The following is a 17,661-nucleotide window of genomic DNA, read 5'->3' as shown; positions in this document are numbered from 1 at the left end:
TTGTTATTAGACGGCAACAAAAATGAAGTCTTGGATTTGTTGATGCTCAGATTTCTCCAGAAACATTATGGCGAGGGCGGGGGCCACCTCCAGTCCCTTCTAACCTGGCAGTCGGCTCCCCGCTGCCCTGTGACGTTCCCGGCCCCCGGCGCCAGCGTGGGGTTGTGTTCAGGGCCGGGGAGATTTACGTCAGGGAGCCGACCCCTCAGCAGAGAGCAGCAGCTTATCAGAGAGTGTGGCAGACAGGCTCACATTATTAAATTAGCCGTTCCCGCTGTCAGCTGAGGCCCCTGGACTCGGGCCCGAGCAAACATGGTGGCTAATTGTGAAACTTGGATCTCGGTTCACAACCTTTAATCATTAGTGGAATGAAACAAGGGGAAGAGTTAAGTGGACTCGAAGGCAAAATAAAGAGGCCGTGGATGGCGGTATGGGCTTGATATGGGCCAGATATTTGGTCGTTATGGGGCTTAGTGACGCAGAGTCGAGCCTCCCAATAGGTTCATCACCAGTTACTGTCTGTGTCTTCTTTTATCTGCTTCCCGCCACCGTAAATCATCCTGGGAAAGTGTCTCCGTCTCTGGCTGCTGCTCAACAATAGGAATTATTTGATCACTGTCCCTACCCTTTTGTCCGACCCGAGCGAATTAACACCTCCGCTCACTGATGCATTCTGATCGTTCCAGCAAGGTCAGGCGCCGGTCAAGAAGTGGCAACTTTTTTCCGACTTGTCAAAACTTGCACAAGTTGCACGCTCCAGTCTGAGGGCGTCACGTAGTCCAGCACTAACCCTACGCCCACCACAAATCCTTCAAGAGCCGCATGCCAGTCGGGCCTCATTTCACTCCAGGGTCGGCCCCAAACCTCACTCAGACACCATGGAGCGACTTGACAGGGGACCATCTCAGTAAAAGATGAAGTAAAGCTAGAATGAGCAGGACAGCAGCTGGAAATCTCTTGCAATGACATTTTTACATGATGAGTTGAAACATTGATGAAGAACCATAAAAGCATCACTGTTTGTTTCATAGGACATACACGCTCTGATAAAGGTAAGGCAGTTGGTGTTCTTGGAGGGAATCTCACTTATTTCTGTACCTATATTTAGATTTTCTTACTGTAAGATTATTATTCCTAAATATGATTGTGGTTTCTGGGAAAGTAGTTCAATTTTTGCTTAGCTTTGACTATTTATTGTATTCTAGTTGACCGAATCAGCAGAGTTCTTTTGATCTTTGAACTCTAAAAACCTGATCGGACAGTTCCTACTCGCAGCGTCGTCTCTGTGCCATCCGGTGTCTCTCCAAATCCTTTCCAGTGCCTGGTGTGCTGCCAGCTAGTAACTCTACTCGCTGCTGAGGGACCACAGAAACAAAAACAATGTGGTCTGTCCCTCTGTGACCTGGTGGGCTTAGATTTGAACTTTGGGTGCAAGGTCAACATGTGACGGCTGCAGAAGCACTAAATAAGATGTGCAGCCTCTGTGCTGGGATTTAATTCCCAGTAATATAATTGGGATATCATATTGAGTTGTATATACGTTTTGTTTTTGGTTATTTGTGTTTGAGGGTGTCTGAAGTTTAAACTCATTGCCCATCCGTCTTCTCTGCATTTTTCAACACATCTCACCCTTCTTCTCGTCTCTTCTTCTCCACCAGGTCATCGTTTCGAAGATGTTCCCGGCGTGCGCAGACACCTGGTCAGAAAGAGCACCAAGGGTCAAGTGGTGCACATCGGCAAGGACCACACAGAGCCGACCACTCGCAGCCGTAAGCAGGACCGAACCCCACATGAGGTGAGACATTACAGCACTCGCTAGTCACCTATCCTCTTGAACATTAAAGCAGGACATACGTCAATTAATGCCACGCCGAGTTTGATGATGTTTGTCCCGTTTTTCAGCCTCATCAGTACATAAATTTTTTTTTACTTTTGTCATGTGTCATGTCAAAGACCGGGGTACAATCTTTTAGTTTTGGTAACATTTAAGACACAATCTGTGATCCTAATGTAAGCAAGGGTTGATTCACCAACAAAATTCAAAAGTAGGGTGACATCTAATGATTATTTTCATACACAATCAATCTGTCAACTATTTTTGCAACGCTTTGACGATAAAATGTTAAAAAAATAGTTGTATGTAGGTTACAAGTTTGTGTAAGAAATAATAAATAAATCAAATAATGAAGTGTAGGTAAAATTCACACTATTTACAGATTTTTTTTTCCAGTCCTTCGATAGATTATGAGGTTACAAGTGCAGTCAGTCCAATTCCCCCAAAATATCCAATTTACAATATAAAACAGAATGTTTTCTTGATCAAATTATCTATTGATCAACTAAATTATTCCTCAATATTAAAAATCCAGAATCGAAACCTGCCATCACTTCAAAATAGACTTTTAGTATAGACAATAGATTGAATAAACACTGCAAAGAAAGTCTAAAAGTCTTAACTTATTTATGTTTTCTGACGCTGCTGCTGATTTTTTTTACCTCAGGTATGTTTGTTACAAAAAAGAGAGATAAATCAGGTTCATATTTTCAATAATCAGTATGGAAAATGCTGCAGTTATATAAAAGAATAAATACAAAAAAACTGTTTTTATTTGGTCTGAAAATGACTGATGGGAATTTTTACTTAGAGGAACTTTTTGGGGAAATTTTTTTCCGGTGCTATGTTTTCCACTTTAGACTTTATGTTTAAAAATGTAACCATAAATTGTAGCAAATCCTGAGAGATGTTTTGTCTTCTTTCCCTCTCTCAAATTTGGCACTGCCTCTTCTCTTTTGTGGATGGGACAGGGAGGGAAGGAGACAATTAAAAATGAATGAATGAGTTCTTTCCTTTCACACACGGAAAAGAAAAAAAGAGGGGAGAGAGAAGCGTAGGTAACCGGACACTGAGAGCTCCTGAGAGAGAGGGAGAGCTATGTTTTATTAACACACACACATTCTCATACAGCGCTCTGAGCCCCCAGCAGACCGGGTAAACAACAGGTCCCTGTCAGGTGTGTGTGATGAGGAAGAGTTACCTGTGGGTATGTGTGTAAACGTGAGGGTCCCGCCCTTTGTGCCGCTGTCGGTCGCATCAGTGTTTGAGTCCTCTCCTGCATCGTCTCGCTCCTCCAGTCGCTACCGGTGGTTGTGTACCGCTCTGCCTCGCAGATCGACGGCGTCCTGCTGGACATCGGTCAAATGGCTAGGTACCAGAAGGTGAGGCAGGGTGACCGGCCAGAGTCAGGTTTGATCCGTGTGAGCGTGATTTCACAGGCATGCAGACGATATATTATGTTTTTCCAGCCTGTTGTTTGGTCTTCATCTCACAGGGAATTGTGACTGACCAGCATGGTGTTCAATTAATAACCCGTTAAAAGATATTTGATGCTGAGAGCTGAAGATTATGGTCTCTTCTCTGACTTTTTAGTGTTAAGCTTCTAAGATGTTTTTATGCAACTTATTCCAAGTTGAACATCTAGGGTAATAATAACATGAACAAGATGCATCTGTTGTGTGTTGAGTGAATTAAAATAAATCACTTTGGTAAGCATGGAGTCTGTTTCCTGATGTTGACGTGCAAAATGCTCCACTGAATCAACTAAATACAAAGTGCTTTGGTTATTAAAGGGGCTAGATGTAACAATCAGAAATTGCTCGTTAACAGTGACACCTGTGGCCGTTAAGTCAATGACAGTCAGCGTCCTGTTACTTGTGCTCGCATTACGTAGACGCGAGCGTGCATCGGTCAAAACAATGAGGCAACAGACACAAGATCCTAGTTTTCCCCCCGACGTCGATCACATTCCTGTTTTGCAAGACGGGCATCACTCTATATAACTTTTGTTTTTTTGTGCTTCATTGGAGTTGTGTTGGAGTCTGAGTTGTGGTGGAGGCTGGTCGTTTGTTGGCATTAGCGGACTCCATTTCTAACCGAATGTTAGCTATCGTTGCACACTGTTAGCCCTGAAGCGGAGCTGAAAATAAAGGCACTAACGAGCGCGCATGATGTCACATCCGTTGGATTTTCCTGGAAAAAACATTGCGCATTATTCGCATTAAAAGCAATCTACAGGCTGATAGAGGAAACCCAGAAAGTCACGGAAGGTCTCATTTTTTATGTATGGTTACAACCTGTTCACACTATGGCAATAAACGATTTTAAAAAACATTTAAACGTGTAAAAACTTACATACAGCCCCTTTAAGTTGAATATTTGGCACATGCTGAATGTGCATGTTGTTTTGTGGACAGCATTGGTGTTTTCTATCTCACCCACACCTCTGTGTGTGATGTTGTCTCCAGGTGTTTGTGGAGCTGAATGAGCTGACTATGGACAAGAACCAGGGGATGCAGTGGAAGGAGACGGCTCGATGGATCAAGTTTGAGGAGGACGTGGAAGAGGAGATCGACCGCTGGGGGAAACCTCACGTGGCCTCATTGTCTTTCCGCAGTTTGCTGGACCTCCGAAAGACCATCTCACACGGTAAGAGATGGAGTTAATTTTTTAAGCCTAAAAGTCAGCGATGCAGTTCACGGAGTGCTGAGCTCAGTGTGTGTGCGTCCACAGGTGCCGTGCTGCTGGACCTGGACCAGAAAACCCTGCCTGGCATCGCCCACCAGGTGGTGGAGCAAATGATCATTTCTGACCAGATCAAAGCTGAGGACCGAGCCAACGTCCTGAGGGCCCTGCTGCTGAAACACAGGTGACCTGCAGCACCAGACCGCAACAAACAAGCAGTGGTTTCCCTTTAAAAAGATAATTAAGTAACCTAGCAGGGGGATTTCAGCTACACTGATAGATTTCTGTCTTTCTTCCAAGAATCTGGCAGAGCCCCCTTTAAGTTTATGAGGCCTTACTACTACCTTGTCATTTGCTCTTTTTAGTGTTTGCTCATTATAATGTCTGAGTACAGGCTGGAAAGTTATTTTGAAATGGCAGATATCTTGGTATTACTGGTATCGATTAACAACTCATCAAATACTCACTGAGGCTGAATGTCATATTACAGTAGTGAGCAGGGGTTCTCTGTGCATCCTCCAGCAATGTGCAGCTGAGTCAGGTGCTTCTCAAAACAATGATGACAAACTTCAGATGAAAAAAGGATCACAGAGGACGCTTTCACAATCCAACATTTGGTCTGTTTTAATCAAACTCTGGTGCAGTTCAACCCCTGGTATGGTTGGTTTGGGCGGTTGTGAAAGCAGTTATCTTACTCTGGTGCTGACCAAAACAACCGGCTTTCATGAGAAGGTATCGGACCGTTTCCACCGTTTGACTTTCAAAGCTAATACTAGTTTGTGCTGTTGATTATGAGGATAAACAGCGATTAAACTGGCTTTTCTTTCACCGCTGCACGCTTCCTGCTACTAGGTGGCTTCATGCCTGGTCATTGCCCATCTTCCTCCTGCTCAACCTCTCTCTTCCTCACCCTGCCTCCCTTAGTCACCCGAGCGATGAGAAGGAGCACAGTAGCCCTTTCCCCAGGAACATGTCCGCGGCCAGCCTGGGCAGCTTGATAACACATCACCACAGTGCCAATCACACCCATCAGCCAGAACCGTCGGTGACCGACCCGCTCATGGGCACCGTCCACGCCACAGGAGACAAAGAAACACGCGTTGACATGGAGAAGAACGAGGCACACGTAAGTCCAGTGCTGAAGTGTTTTCAAAAAGTCTTAGTCACAAGTATTCTTCATTATCCTGATTTTTGTGTTCTTTCCATTTGCAGCAGAAGGAGCCGAACTTGGCTCACGGTATGCATCGGTCCAAATCCAAACATGAGCTGAAGCTGCTGGAGAAGATTCCTGAAAATGCTGAGGCCACTGTTGTCCTTGTGGGTGAGTCTTGAAAACCACAAACACTTTACTTTAAATATCTTATCAGCTTAAAATCACTTGTACTCAGAGCAGTGCTGTCCGTATTTTGACTGTTATGTCCCGCCCGTCTTCCAGGCAGTGTGGACTTCCTGGAGCAGCCCACCATGGCGTTTGTGCGGCTGCAGGAGGCCGTGGAGCTGGAGTCCGTCCTTGAGGTCCCCGTGCCGGTCCGGTTTCTCTTTGTTCTGCTGGGACCCCCCACCACCAGCATGGACTATCACCAGATAGGACGCTCTATCTCCACACTCATGTCTGACAAGGTGAGCGAGCTGCAGAATAAAGAGGGATACTTAAAATAAAATAAAATAAAAATAAAATACAATAAAAATGTACAGCTTAAATACAATAAAATAAGTGATTAATAAAATAACAATATAATAGAATTAAACATCACGTCTTAAATACAATAAAATAAGTGATTAATAAAATAACATTAAAATAGAATACAATTTTACAACCTAAATACAATAAAATAAGTGAATAAAATAATGTAAATAATGTCTATAAACCATTCTTAATCAAAAGCCTGGCTGAATATGTAGGTTTTAAGTTTACGTTTAAAGATTTCGTTCTCCTAGAGCTATCAAATGTCATTCTATCAGCCAGTTTCTGACCAGAATAGAAAGGAAAGGAAAATAAAATTGATTTGCAAACAAGAGATAAAGAACTATAGCTTAGAAAAGAAATATAGAGTAGTATATTATTGGTTACATCTCTTTATATCTGAATCGCCATACAGCAATTCCACGAGGCTGCTTACCTGGCAGACGACAGGCAGGACCTGCTGAACGCTATCAACAGCTTCCTGGACTGCAGCATCGTGCTGCCGCCTTCAGAGATGGGAGGCGATGAGCTGCTGCGCTCCGTCGCTCGCTTTCAGAGGGAGATGCTGCGCAAGAGGGAGGAGCAGGGGGTCAAACTGGCTAAGGAGCCTAAAAGCTTTGAGGAAAAAGGTAATATATCATATCATCTGTGGGCTTTATCAAAGGAAATGTTGCTGTTGTATGACTTTGTGTTATTGCAATTAATAACCTGCTCTTTCCCGTCACACAGAGGCCCTCCTCACACCCTTGAAAAAGTCAGACGATCCTTTAGAGCGCACCGGACGCCCCTTCGGTGGGCTCGTACGAGACGTGCGGCGCCGTTACCCAAAGTACCTCAGTGACTTCAAGGACAGCCTGAACAGTCAGTGCATGGCTGCCGTTATTTTTATCTACTTTGCTGCCCTCTCTCCAGCCATAACATTCGGAGGCCTACTGGGTGAGTCACACATGGGGGAAGCAGGAGTCGAGTTACTGTGGATTCACAGTTTATCGTCTCGTATGTCAAAACCCCATTCATGTTTTTGCCTAGATGGTTCATTTAATTATCAATTGACAAACCTTTAAACTTCATTGGTGTTCATTACGGTGTTAATTAGTTGTGTTTTTTTGTGTTGCTAGGTGAGAAGACGGACGGTCTGATTGGTGTTTCTGAGCTGATTGTGTCGACATCAGTGCAGGGTGTGATCTTCTGCTTGCTCGGAGCGCAGCCGCTGCTCGTTGTGGGCTTCTCCGGACCCCTGCTCGTCTTTGAAGAAGCCTTTTACAGTGTAGGTTGATAAACAACAACAACTGATGATGAACAGCCTACAATTTAAAAGTCTAGTTTATCATTTCTCTCAAGGTTCCAGATAGGATGGATGCTCTTTTAAAAAAATTTTTTGGAAATAAGCGTATCCACGTTCTTGTCAAGAGTTAGATGAGAAGATCTTTACCACTCTCATATCTACACAGCACAAACAAAACTAAATATACAGAAATCTCTCATAAGAAATAATTAAACTATTTCAACTTTGGTAGAGCATTGTGCGTTCATGTAGGTCCCCATCATTCATAGTAAGAAACTGTTTGAGGAAAAAGGTTTTCATGGCTGCTGTGAACATTTTCCAGTGGATGAATTGAGTTTCTTGGCTCTGTGTCCTCACAGTTCTGCAAAGCAAACGAGATGGAGTACCTGACGGGCCGCGTCTGGATCGGGTTTTGGCTCATCATCATCGTGGTCGTCACGGTGGCCTTCGAGGGAAGCTTTCTGGTCCGCTTCGTCTCCCGCTTCACCCAGGAGATCTTCTCCTTCCTCATCTCCCTCATCTTCATCTGCGAGACCTTCATCAAGCTCGGCAGGGTACACCTGAGACTTGAAATAACAACTGCTGATTACAAAAAGTTTTTGTTGGCATGCTGCGTGTTCACGTCCCCGACACTAAACTGAACAGACTAATCTTTGGACAAATGTCAAATCTCGGGGTCGAAATGAGTGTGTTTTTCTAACAAGTGCACCTGAAATCTTTTGTGATTGATTGGCCTTGAAAGTTAAATGGATTAAGAGTTTAACTATTATCCAGGCTTATGATTTTGGAAGGTTTGCTATTTGCTATTGTTAAGGCGTTTGAGATAATCTCATTTTCCAGAAAGTGTGGTTGTGGTACCTAAAAGAGTGATAAATGATAATCCCTCTAAAGAGGTGGTGTACATGTGTGCATGCATATTTGTGTCATGAAATTATGGTGCATTCATTTTAACCTTCTGTGTCGTCGGGCAGATTTTCAAGGAGCATCCGCTGAGAAGTTGCTCCCTCAACAACGGCACAGAAGGGAACGCATCGACCGTAAACATCACATATGGTGTGAGCAACACTAGCCTGCCGGCGACGGAGTCGGTCCGAGACCAGCCCAACACGGCGCTGCTCTCTCTGGTTCTCATGGCCGGAACGTTCTTCATCGCCTTCTACCTGCGCAAGTTCAAGAATAGTGCGTTCTTCCCTGGAAGGGTGAGGAGCTAAATTCACTATAAAACATCAGTCCTGCAACATTAACCCTTTCATATACAGTATATTAACCCACATATTTATTTATTTATTTAACCTTCCTTGAACATCCCAACATCACTTATCACGGATCCTTGTATGTTATTAAAATCAGTGAAGTCAGTTCTTGCCAGGATTATAATAGTAAACTAAAACTGGAACTTAAAGAAAATAAGTAGGGAAAAATATTGTTAGTTAACTGAAACTAAATAAAAAAAAACTATCTTTTAAAGGTGCTGTATGTAACTTTCAGAAAATCCTTGTTATTAATGACACCTACAGTCAGCATCCTGACATCCCACCACATTGTTCATTAATTCCTGATAATGGACCACTTGTTGGGCATTATCCCTTACATAATGTTCTGAAATGTTTCTATATTTTATTTGCTCCAGGATACTAACTAGCTTATAGTTTGTAAATTACTTTATTAGCTAAAGCAACCAATGGCTTCTTTGGATTGTCCCAACAAAACAGTCCCAAGTCCTTTACATATAAATCAGTCCACGCACAGGCTGTTAGAGGCAACCGAAAAAGTCGAGGAAGGTCTCAGTTTTTAAGTTACGTTACAATCCGTTCACACATTGGCAATATAAAGTGATTAAAACATGCAAAATGTTACATAAAGTACCGTTTAAAAAAAACTAATAACTAATTAAAAAAAAAAAAAAATGTACATTTACACAATGAAATTTATTTCAGTTTTAGTTTTTTTTAGCTATAAAATATTACTACCGAAAAAGGACATTGAACGGACGTGACATGCCAGGAGATGGCGCCATGCTGCAATTGCTTCACTTATGTAAAGTAGTGTGAAGATTAAAGATTACAGTTTTCCATCCGTGTATTTTGTGTCTATATGTAGCTACATACTTCTGAGACAATATAGCTGAGAGACAAAAAACTAATTACAACTAATTACAACAAATTAAAATTCATTTGAGCCCTAGTTGTCAAAAAAAACTTACGACAAGTTCCATTTAGTAGCTCTTCTGGAGCTTTTGATCGTATCACATTGTCTTCCTATGCAGATGGAGTTTGTCCAGTTGACATGTTACATTTTCATTTTGTTTGTTGGACCACTTTAAAGGAATAGTTTGACATTTTGGGAAACAAAAACTAAATATAAAGTGTTAATTAGTGAGCTTGAGTTGTTTCCTTCTGTTTCCAGTCTTTGTGCTAAGATAACCTTTTAGTTGCTGTTCTGGAGCTTTTCAATCATATCGCATGGTTTTCTTCCTCTCCTGTGTTACCATCATCAGCCACTTAATGGAACTTGTTTTATGAACTTCTGTTTTCAAGTTCAAGAATAAACTTTCAATCTTAAAATGCTCTAATCTGTTGAAGTTATCATACAGTAAGAAAATCACAGTATCTACAAATCTTTGCCACTTGTGCTCAAACCATCTTGTGTGTTCAGTTGCGCAGGGTTATTGGAGATTTTGGTGTCCCAATTGCCATCCTCATCATGGTCCTGGTGGATTACAGTTTAAACGACACATACACGCAGGTAACACTCAAATAGTGCCACTAAATCTTTTGTAAACATTTGACCTTTAGCTGCCAAAGATTCAGACAATCATCATCTTTGTTGTCACACTCACATTCCTGTTGTCGTCCAGAAACTGAGCGTTCCTGATGGTTTCTCTGTGACGAGGCCCGATAAACGTAACTGGGTCATCAATCCTCTGGGCACCAACGGGGAATTTCCCATCTGGATGATGTTCGCCTGCTGTCTGCCCGCTCTGCTGGTCTTCATCCTCATCTTCATGGAGACTCAGATCACCACGTGAGTTACAAGTCACATCACACAGGAATATCCTCACAATTGCTCAACGTTTTGACATTTTAAGAGTCAGTTTGTTTTGAGTTTGACTAATCTCTACTGTACAACCTGAAACTCATATAACAGGATTTTAAAGTTGGATTTATGGTGTAATCTAGTAATGTCCAGATAAAGGATAACATTTTGAGGAATTTATTGGCAGAAATGGAATATAATGTTCATAACTATGTCTTCATTAGTGTATAATCACCTGAAATAAGAATTGTGTTTTTGTTAGTTTAGAATGAGCCCTTCATATCTACATAGGGAGCGGGTCCTCTTCAGAGTCTACCATGTTTCTACAGTAGCCCAGAATGGACAAACCAAACACAGGCTCTAGAGAGAGACTTTAGCGTTTTTACGTTAACTGAAGGCCACCGTAGTTCTCCGACACCCTTGTGAAACTGCGGTAACGTTAGCCGCGGACTGCAAAACCGTGTTACCGCCAGCCGCCGTCTGACCTCCGTTGCTCCTAAAGTAGTGTTATTATGGTAAGGATGACCTCTGAGTGAGGCGAACGGCGTTGCCGCTGTTTTGTACTCGGCGGCTCACGTTACCGCAGTCTTGAAAAGGGAGGAGTGAGCGGAGGGGTTCTCAGTTGGTCGCAGTCTGCAACCACACCACTAGATGCTGCCAAATCCTACACACTGTACCTTTTAATATACTAATTTTGAAAAATATATTTTTACAGCACCTTTCATATATAAAAAGGCAGCTCAATGTGCTGTATAAATTAAAAAAGAAAACATCAGTTAAAATATAAAAATACGTTTAAAAAGTGCAAGGAAGTCAAATAATGAATAATCATTACCATAACCACTTTCACCATCATTTTAATAATTATAATAATAGTTATAACAGATTCTAGATTAAAGCAATGCTAAAGGTGTCGTTTTTATTTATTTACATCTTCTAATATCTGCCTCTGAATGGCTAAACAGTTGAAGACAAAAAACAGCTGTATTTCATTATACAAATAATACATTTATTAACGTTACTTGTGATGCAATGTTTGCTAATTGACAATATGTAACAACCATTAATATCATAAAAGCCAAAACAATATAATTACATTGTTTATTTATTATATTATACTGTAACACTTTAAAACGATGATTTTACAACATAAAAAAGATGCAATATTTGGCAGGAATCCAGGATTTATAACATTTATTTACTATATTTTATGATTAATTTATGAAGACTTTAAATACTGACATAAGGTATTTATTTAAGTATACATTGCTATAACAGGCTACACTAGATCAAAGTCACACAGTTTCTGAACTAACCATGTCATCCTCTGTATGATATTGAAGCACTTCAATGGACTACAGTATTTAGTATTTCTGAGTTACATTTTATTGTATTCATCTAAAAGAGCGTGCATGTTCAGTCAGTATACACTGAATAATAAGATCTGATAATTCTGCTTGACTTATTCGACCCCTGATGTTTACATCTGTATTCCCCCCACCCTCTCTCCCCGACTTCCTGCAGCCTGATAGTGAGTAAGAAGGAGCGGATGCTGATGAAGGGTTCTGGTTTCCATCTGGACCTGCTGCTGATCGTGGTGCTGGGCGGCTGCTCGGCTCTGTTCGGCCTGCCGTGGATGGCCGCCGCGACCGTTCGCTCGGTGACCCACGTCAACGCCCTCACGGTCATGAGCAAGGCCGTCGCCCCCGGAGACAAGCCTCGCATCCAGGAGGTGAAGGAGCAAAGGGTCACGGGGCTCCTGGTGGCCATCATGGTTGGTGGGTGTCGGACATTTAAATCTCATTACTGCTCTTTTGCTCATCACCTCCCATGTCCTATTTACTAACTTTTAACGTCCTTCCTCCTCCTCAGGTATGTCCGTTGTGATCGGTAAACTGCTGCGCCAAATCCCCCTGGCGGTGCTGTTTGGTATCTTCCTCTACATGGGTGTGATGTCGCTTAATGGTATTCAGCTAACGGAGCGGATGATGCTGCTGCTCATGCCACCAAAGTATCACCCTGACCACACCTACGTACGCAAGGTAAGAGAAGTATTATCTTACAAGATTTGAAATGTAAAAATTGATGCTTTTGTGATTGAGCTAAATCCTTGTAGCAACATTTATCTTGACAGATTTTAATCTGATCTCACAGACACACTTGTGCTGTTGAAGAGGTTTTATAAACGGTCTCTGTTCCCTTCAGGTCCGCACGCTGCGTATGCATCTGTTCACCTGCATCCAGGTGGTGTGTCTGGCGACTCTGTGGGCTGTGATGTCGACCCAGGCGTCGCTGGCTTTCCCCTTCGTCCTCATCCTCACCATCCCTGTCAAATTGGTTGTGCTGCGCAAAATCTTCACCGTCAAAGAGATTGCATGTGTAAGTTGACCACCGGAAGGCGCAATATGTTGCTTTGTACACCTGCACCACTGCAGTCATAGTAGAAAAGTTAAAGTAGTTAAAGTTAAAACTCCTGCACAAAATCCATCCCTGCAGTATGATTGACACTGATAATAGTTTCAGCATCATATTTCTAAATTTAGGCCGACATTTTGGAAAGATTTTAGAGGAATATTCTGGTGATTATAGCATACAGTTAAGGAATAAAGACATTGCTGCATACTTTGATTGTAACCCTCCATCCCAAAAAGATATTAGTGTTTGATTATATTATCTTATTTGATTATATGTTAGACAAACGCCATATTATTAGTCAGTTTTTTTTTTAAATTATGTCAGTACAAAGAGCCGTTGGAAGCAGGAACTAGTAAAGAGGTCAAGAAGCACATGGAAATAGCGCTGCCATTTATTTTATTTTTTATATCTATTTCATTTTATTATTGTAAATTGTGCATGTTTTGCTGAAGTTTAGTTATATTTATTTTCTTTTTTCTTTTTAAATGTATCTCCAGCTGTGACATCTGATTGTTGTTTACTGGTTTTGACAATCTAGATACAAAAGAGCAATATTCACCAATAACATTTAAACATTTAAGAAAGAGTTTACTTCTAATGCATTCTGGGAAATGTAGTAAATTTCTTTAGTAGACCAAACATTAGAAAGATACAGAAAATTGACTACACAAATTACACCAAGGAACATAATATATATTCATGATAACTCACAGCGAGAATAACTTTTAACAAACTGTTTTATATATAACGTGGAATAAAAAATGTGCTGAAGCTTAATGCAAGATCAAAATAACGAATCCCGATGTGTCTTCTCCCTCCTCCTCCAGCTGGATGCGGACGACGCAGAGCCGAAGTTCGACGAGCGTGACTGTCACGATGAGTACTCAGAGATGCACATGCCTGTGTAACCCGCAACAAGCCCTCGTATCACCACTTAACTCCTTTTAGTGAACACCAAAAAATCTGTTGACTCACTCTACCAACCAATGAGATCCGGGGGTCATTCAAACTTGAAACACTCACGATTTGTTGCCGCGTCACTGTGCATCCTCTTTATTAACACTGAGACATGAACGCACGCTATGTCGGCGATCCGGTTGGTTGTTAATTTAGTCCAACTTTAACTATTTAAGTAGCTTTTTCTCAGATTGTTGGGGGCAACTCAGCATCCAACTGAGATCAAACAGTCGACAGCGTGTGTTCACTCATAATATAATTTTTTTTAAATATATATATATATTTCAGGGGACAAGAGATTCCAAATCAAATGTGATCTCGAGCTGAAAATGAAATGCGATTACAGTATAGATTTGCAAGATTGATTAATTTTTTAGCCCTGAAAGGTTGCTCTGATTCACATTGAATATGTGGAGGAATTATGGGATATATATTCTTTTATATTAACACGCTACCGCTATTCAAGTGTGTCGCTTTTTTCATGTTTTAAGCTCACCAAGCGCCTTATGAAGGAATTTAAACGGTATACTGAGGTGTTTTTTTTTTCCTCATTCTGTCTTATTTTAGACAGCAGATCACTTTACCCGCCTCGCGAAGCTCGTAGCACTTTTTTAAAGACACCAAATCTGAACAATGACTGTATTTTATGAAATCATATCTTTTTAGCGTCCTCTTAAATATCAATGTCGCTTTAGTTTGCTCCTTAAACGATTATGTGATTGATTTTTAGCCTGTCTTTCTTTAACAATACTTTTTTTTTGTTGTAGTCAAACGCAGCAGTTTAGATGACAGTTGGGATTTTATGTCAAATTATGTACCTGCTGTGAGTTAAGATCACCAGCAGAGGGAGATCTTGCAGGACTGTGATGATGAAGTAAATCTCCTTTTCTCTTTACACTAATGAAATCATGTTTCCAATCACAACACAGAAAATTAACACAGTGGCATAATGAATATACTCTAAATGTCTCCACGCACATGTTTAGGGCACTAATGTATTATTGTAGGGTTTGTTTCACTTGGTGTGTTTATGGGAATCACTGTAATTTATTTGGTTTCTTTGCACAGGGGTGCCAAATGTCTCGTGTAAATAGTTTTGTGATCAGAACAATAAGCTGCAGTTCAGCCATCTCACATCTCCTAACAGCATTTCTTGAAGGAGCCTAAATTAACAACATTTTCACAGTACAACATTCCTTGTTTTATCATAATCACGTTTTTGGCATTGACTAATTTAAACATTTCATTCGCAATCATGTGAACTTGGTCGACCAAATTTCCACACAAGCTGTGTAGACAATCTCAATATCATGCTTTACTGAGAGGGAAGGCTTTTAAAAAAATATATATATGTATTTTGTTTTATGTCATGTTGTATCAGTGTGACATGGATTGGTTAAAGCTTTGACTGTGTCAAATAACTTAAATTTTCAGTCCTCTGTTACTCTCAAGTTTCAGATACTTTCCCCTCTGACCTGTCCCAGCCTGACTGTGGTTGTGATCTTGTGCCTGTTTGGTGTCACAAAGGTGCACAAAATCTCAAGTGCCTGTGGGACCATGAAGTGATTAGCTACAAGTATCTGTTGTTTGTAAGGAAGACACACATGTTACAATAGTTTGCACTTTCAAGACGCTCATAAATCAAACATCTCTCCATTATTTATCTGTTGCAATATGAGGCATTATTGCTGTTTTTGAAGATTTATTTGTCACGTCACAGAACCTTTTTCTTTTTTTTTTTAAATGTACACACACATTTGGCTGCATCATGGCTATGGACAATGAAGGAGATGTTAATGAGAAGTAGGCAGTGTCAGTTTTATGTTTGCTTATTGTGCCTGTGGATGAAGTGAAGTTGGTCTGTGTATGCCAAAGTATCTGTCAAAGTCGCTAAATGCTGATACGATATGTTGTTCCATTTCAAAAGCAATACAAAGTCCGAGAGGCTATTGCTGATGTTCCCTTGTACAATAATGGTTGAAATATTGATGACAAATAAAAGTTATTTTCTATTTATCCTGGCTGTTTTTCGTTCGTTTTTTTTTGTGTATGTAAGAAAATGCATGCTGATAGAGAAAACAAAGCAAATGTAGAAAATATCTACTAATATGACAACTGTTGTGCAGCATTTAGAAAAACATGCTGCAAAAAACAACGAAATACAGAAACACGATGCAAATACCCAAAAAGAAAATCCAGGTTCATTGTATTTCAAACAACCAATTACCAAAAAAATACCAAAAGACAACCAAATACCAAAAAAAACAATCAAATACCAAAAAACAACCAAAAAAACAACCAAATACCCCCTAAAAAAAAATACCAAAAAAAACACAATACCAAAAACACAATCAAATACCAAAAAAAATAAAAAATACCAAAAGACAACCAAATACCAAAAAAACAACCAAATACCAAAAAAACACAATCAAATACCAATAAACCAACGAAATACCCAAAAAACAACCAAAAACAATCAAATACCAAAAAACAACCAAAAACAACAATCAAATACCAAAAAACAACCACATACCGAAAAACAACCAAACACCAAAAAACAACCGAAAACAATCAAATACCAAAAAACAACCAAAAACAACAATCAAATACCAAAAAACAACCAAATACCCAAAAAAAAACAAATACCAAAAACACAATCAAATACCAATAAACCAACGAAATACCCAAAAAACAACCAAATACCAAAAAACAACCAAAAACAACAATCAAATACCAAAAAAACAACCAAATACCCAAAAAAAACAAATACCCCAAAAAACAACAAAATTCCAAAAAAAGATCCAAATACCAAAACAAAATCCAAATACCAAAAAAACAACCAAATACCCCAAAAAACAACCAAATACCCAAAACACAACCAAATACCAAAAAAACAACCAAATACCAAAAAACAACCAAATGCCAAAAAAAACAAGTTTGTCCCCCAAACTTTTTGACATTGGTTAGATCAGTGGTTCCCAACGTGGTGATTCAGAAAGTGATTCTGTTACATAACATTTGTTATATTTTTTTCAGGCTTTTCTCTATTTTCTTTCTGGGAAATACCAGATTACTTTACCTCCTCTTGCATCTAAAAATGCTTCAAATGTAAAACTTCAGAGCCCCTATAGTCACATTTCAGATGTGAGTGTTTAGCAGATTTCCCATCAAAGTTCTCAAATGGTTTCATTTGTGGCTCAAAACGGATGAATATCCAATATCACAGAAATGTCTTTAGTTTCGTCTATTTGCATGTTTGTTTTTTAAGTTGCAGTGCATCGAGCTCTCGTGGCCACCATACTAAAATACTCATGTTGAAGTCTGCTTTGAGTTATTAAATACAGACAGTTGAGGAAAAGAAGTAGTGTTCTGCGTTTCCAGACTTGTCTCCCAGGAAAAAGAGGGCTGGATGTTCTTTCCTGTTCAGGAAAACAACACGGAGTGGGTGTCGCTCTGCACTATCCCGTCACTCCCCTTGTTACAGACACAGGGAGCAAGATGGCTGCGTTACTGCTGCTGCTCCTCAGCGTTGGAGCCTTGTTTTCTCCCTCTAATGCACAGGAGGCTTACGATGGACTTCCTGAAACCTTCAAGAAAGGAGTGGATCTGGCCCTGGAGAAGCTCAGCTCTCATGCTGGAATCCTGCACCATTTTCTCTTCCTCAAAACTATCTCAAAGTCAAACATTGAGGTACAGTATGTTTGCTTTCCAGAGTCAGTGTTTATCTTTTGTTGCACTGTGGCTCATTAGTGAGTGGCTTCCTGT

At 40.5% G+C, this 17,661-nt stretch overlaps 1 protein-coding gene across 3 annotated transcripts in view; it reads left to right on the top strand.

The window, feature by feature from the left end:
* The window catches only part of slc4a2b (solute carrier family 4 member 2b), a 47,147-nt gene extending 31,235 nt beyond the window's left edge, over positions 1-15,912 (top strand). For all 3 annotated transcript variants that reach the window (XM_074622741.1, XM_074622742.1, XM_074622743.1), the window contains 17 exons: positions 1,659-1,795; positions 4,303-4,483; positions 4,568-4,703; positions 5,444-5,645; positions 5,732-5,840; positions 5,955-6,139; positions 6,619-6,832; positions 6,933-7,139; positions 7,322-7,470; positions 7,848-8,042; positions 8,460-8,687; positions 10,144-10,233; positions 10,346-10,512; positions 12,049-12,302; positions 12,397-12,566; positions 12,730-12,903; positions 13,767-15,912. In XM_074622741.1, the coding sequence (XP_074478842.1) occupies positions 1,659-1,795; positions 4,303-4,483; positions 4,568-4,703; positions 5,444-5,645; positions 5,732-5,840; positions 5,955-6,139; positions 6,619-6,832; positions 6,933-7,139; positions 7,322-7,470; positions 7,848-8,042; positions 8,460-8,687; positions 10,144-10,233; positions 10,346-10,512; positions 12,049-12,302; positions 12,397-12,566; positions 12,730-12,903; positions 13,767-13,847 (2,879 nt within the window). In that variant the 3' untranslated portion in view covers positions 13,848-15,912. The remainder of the gene's footprint in view (positions 1-1,658; positions 1,796-4,302; positions 4,484-4,567; positions 4,704-5,443; positions 5,646-5,731; positions 5,841-5,954; positions 6,140-6,618; positions 6,833-6,932; positions 7,140-7,321; positions 7,471-7,847; positions 8,043-8,459; positions 8,688-10,143; positions 10,234-10,345; positions 10,513-12,048; positions 12,303-12,396; positions 12,567-12,729; positions 12,904-13,766) is intronic.
* Positions 15,913-17,661: the final 1,749 nt, after the last annotated feature.

The sequence above is a fragment of the Sebastes fasciatus genome, chromosome 21, assembly GCF_043250625.1.
Source record: "Sebastes fasciatus isolate fSebFas1 chromosome 21, fSebFas1.pri, whole genome shotgun sequence".
Classification (NCBI taxonomy): domain Eukaryota; kingdom Metazoa; phylum Chordata; class Actinopteri; order Perciformes; family Sebastidae; genus Sebastes; species Sebastes fasciatus.
This window is presented reverse-complemented; position numbering and strand designations above follow the sequence as displayed.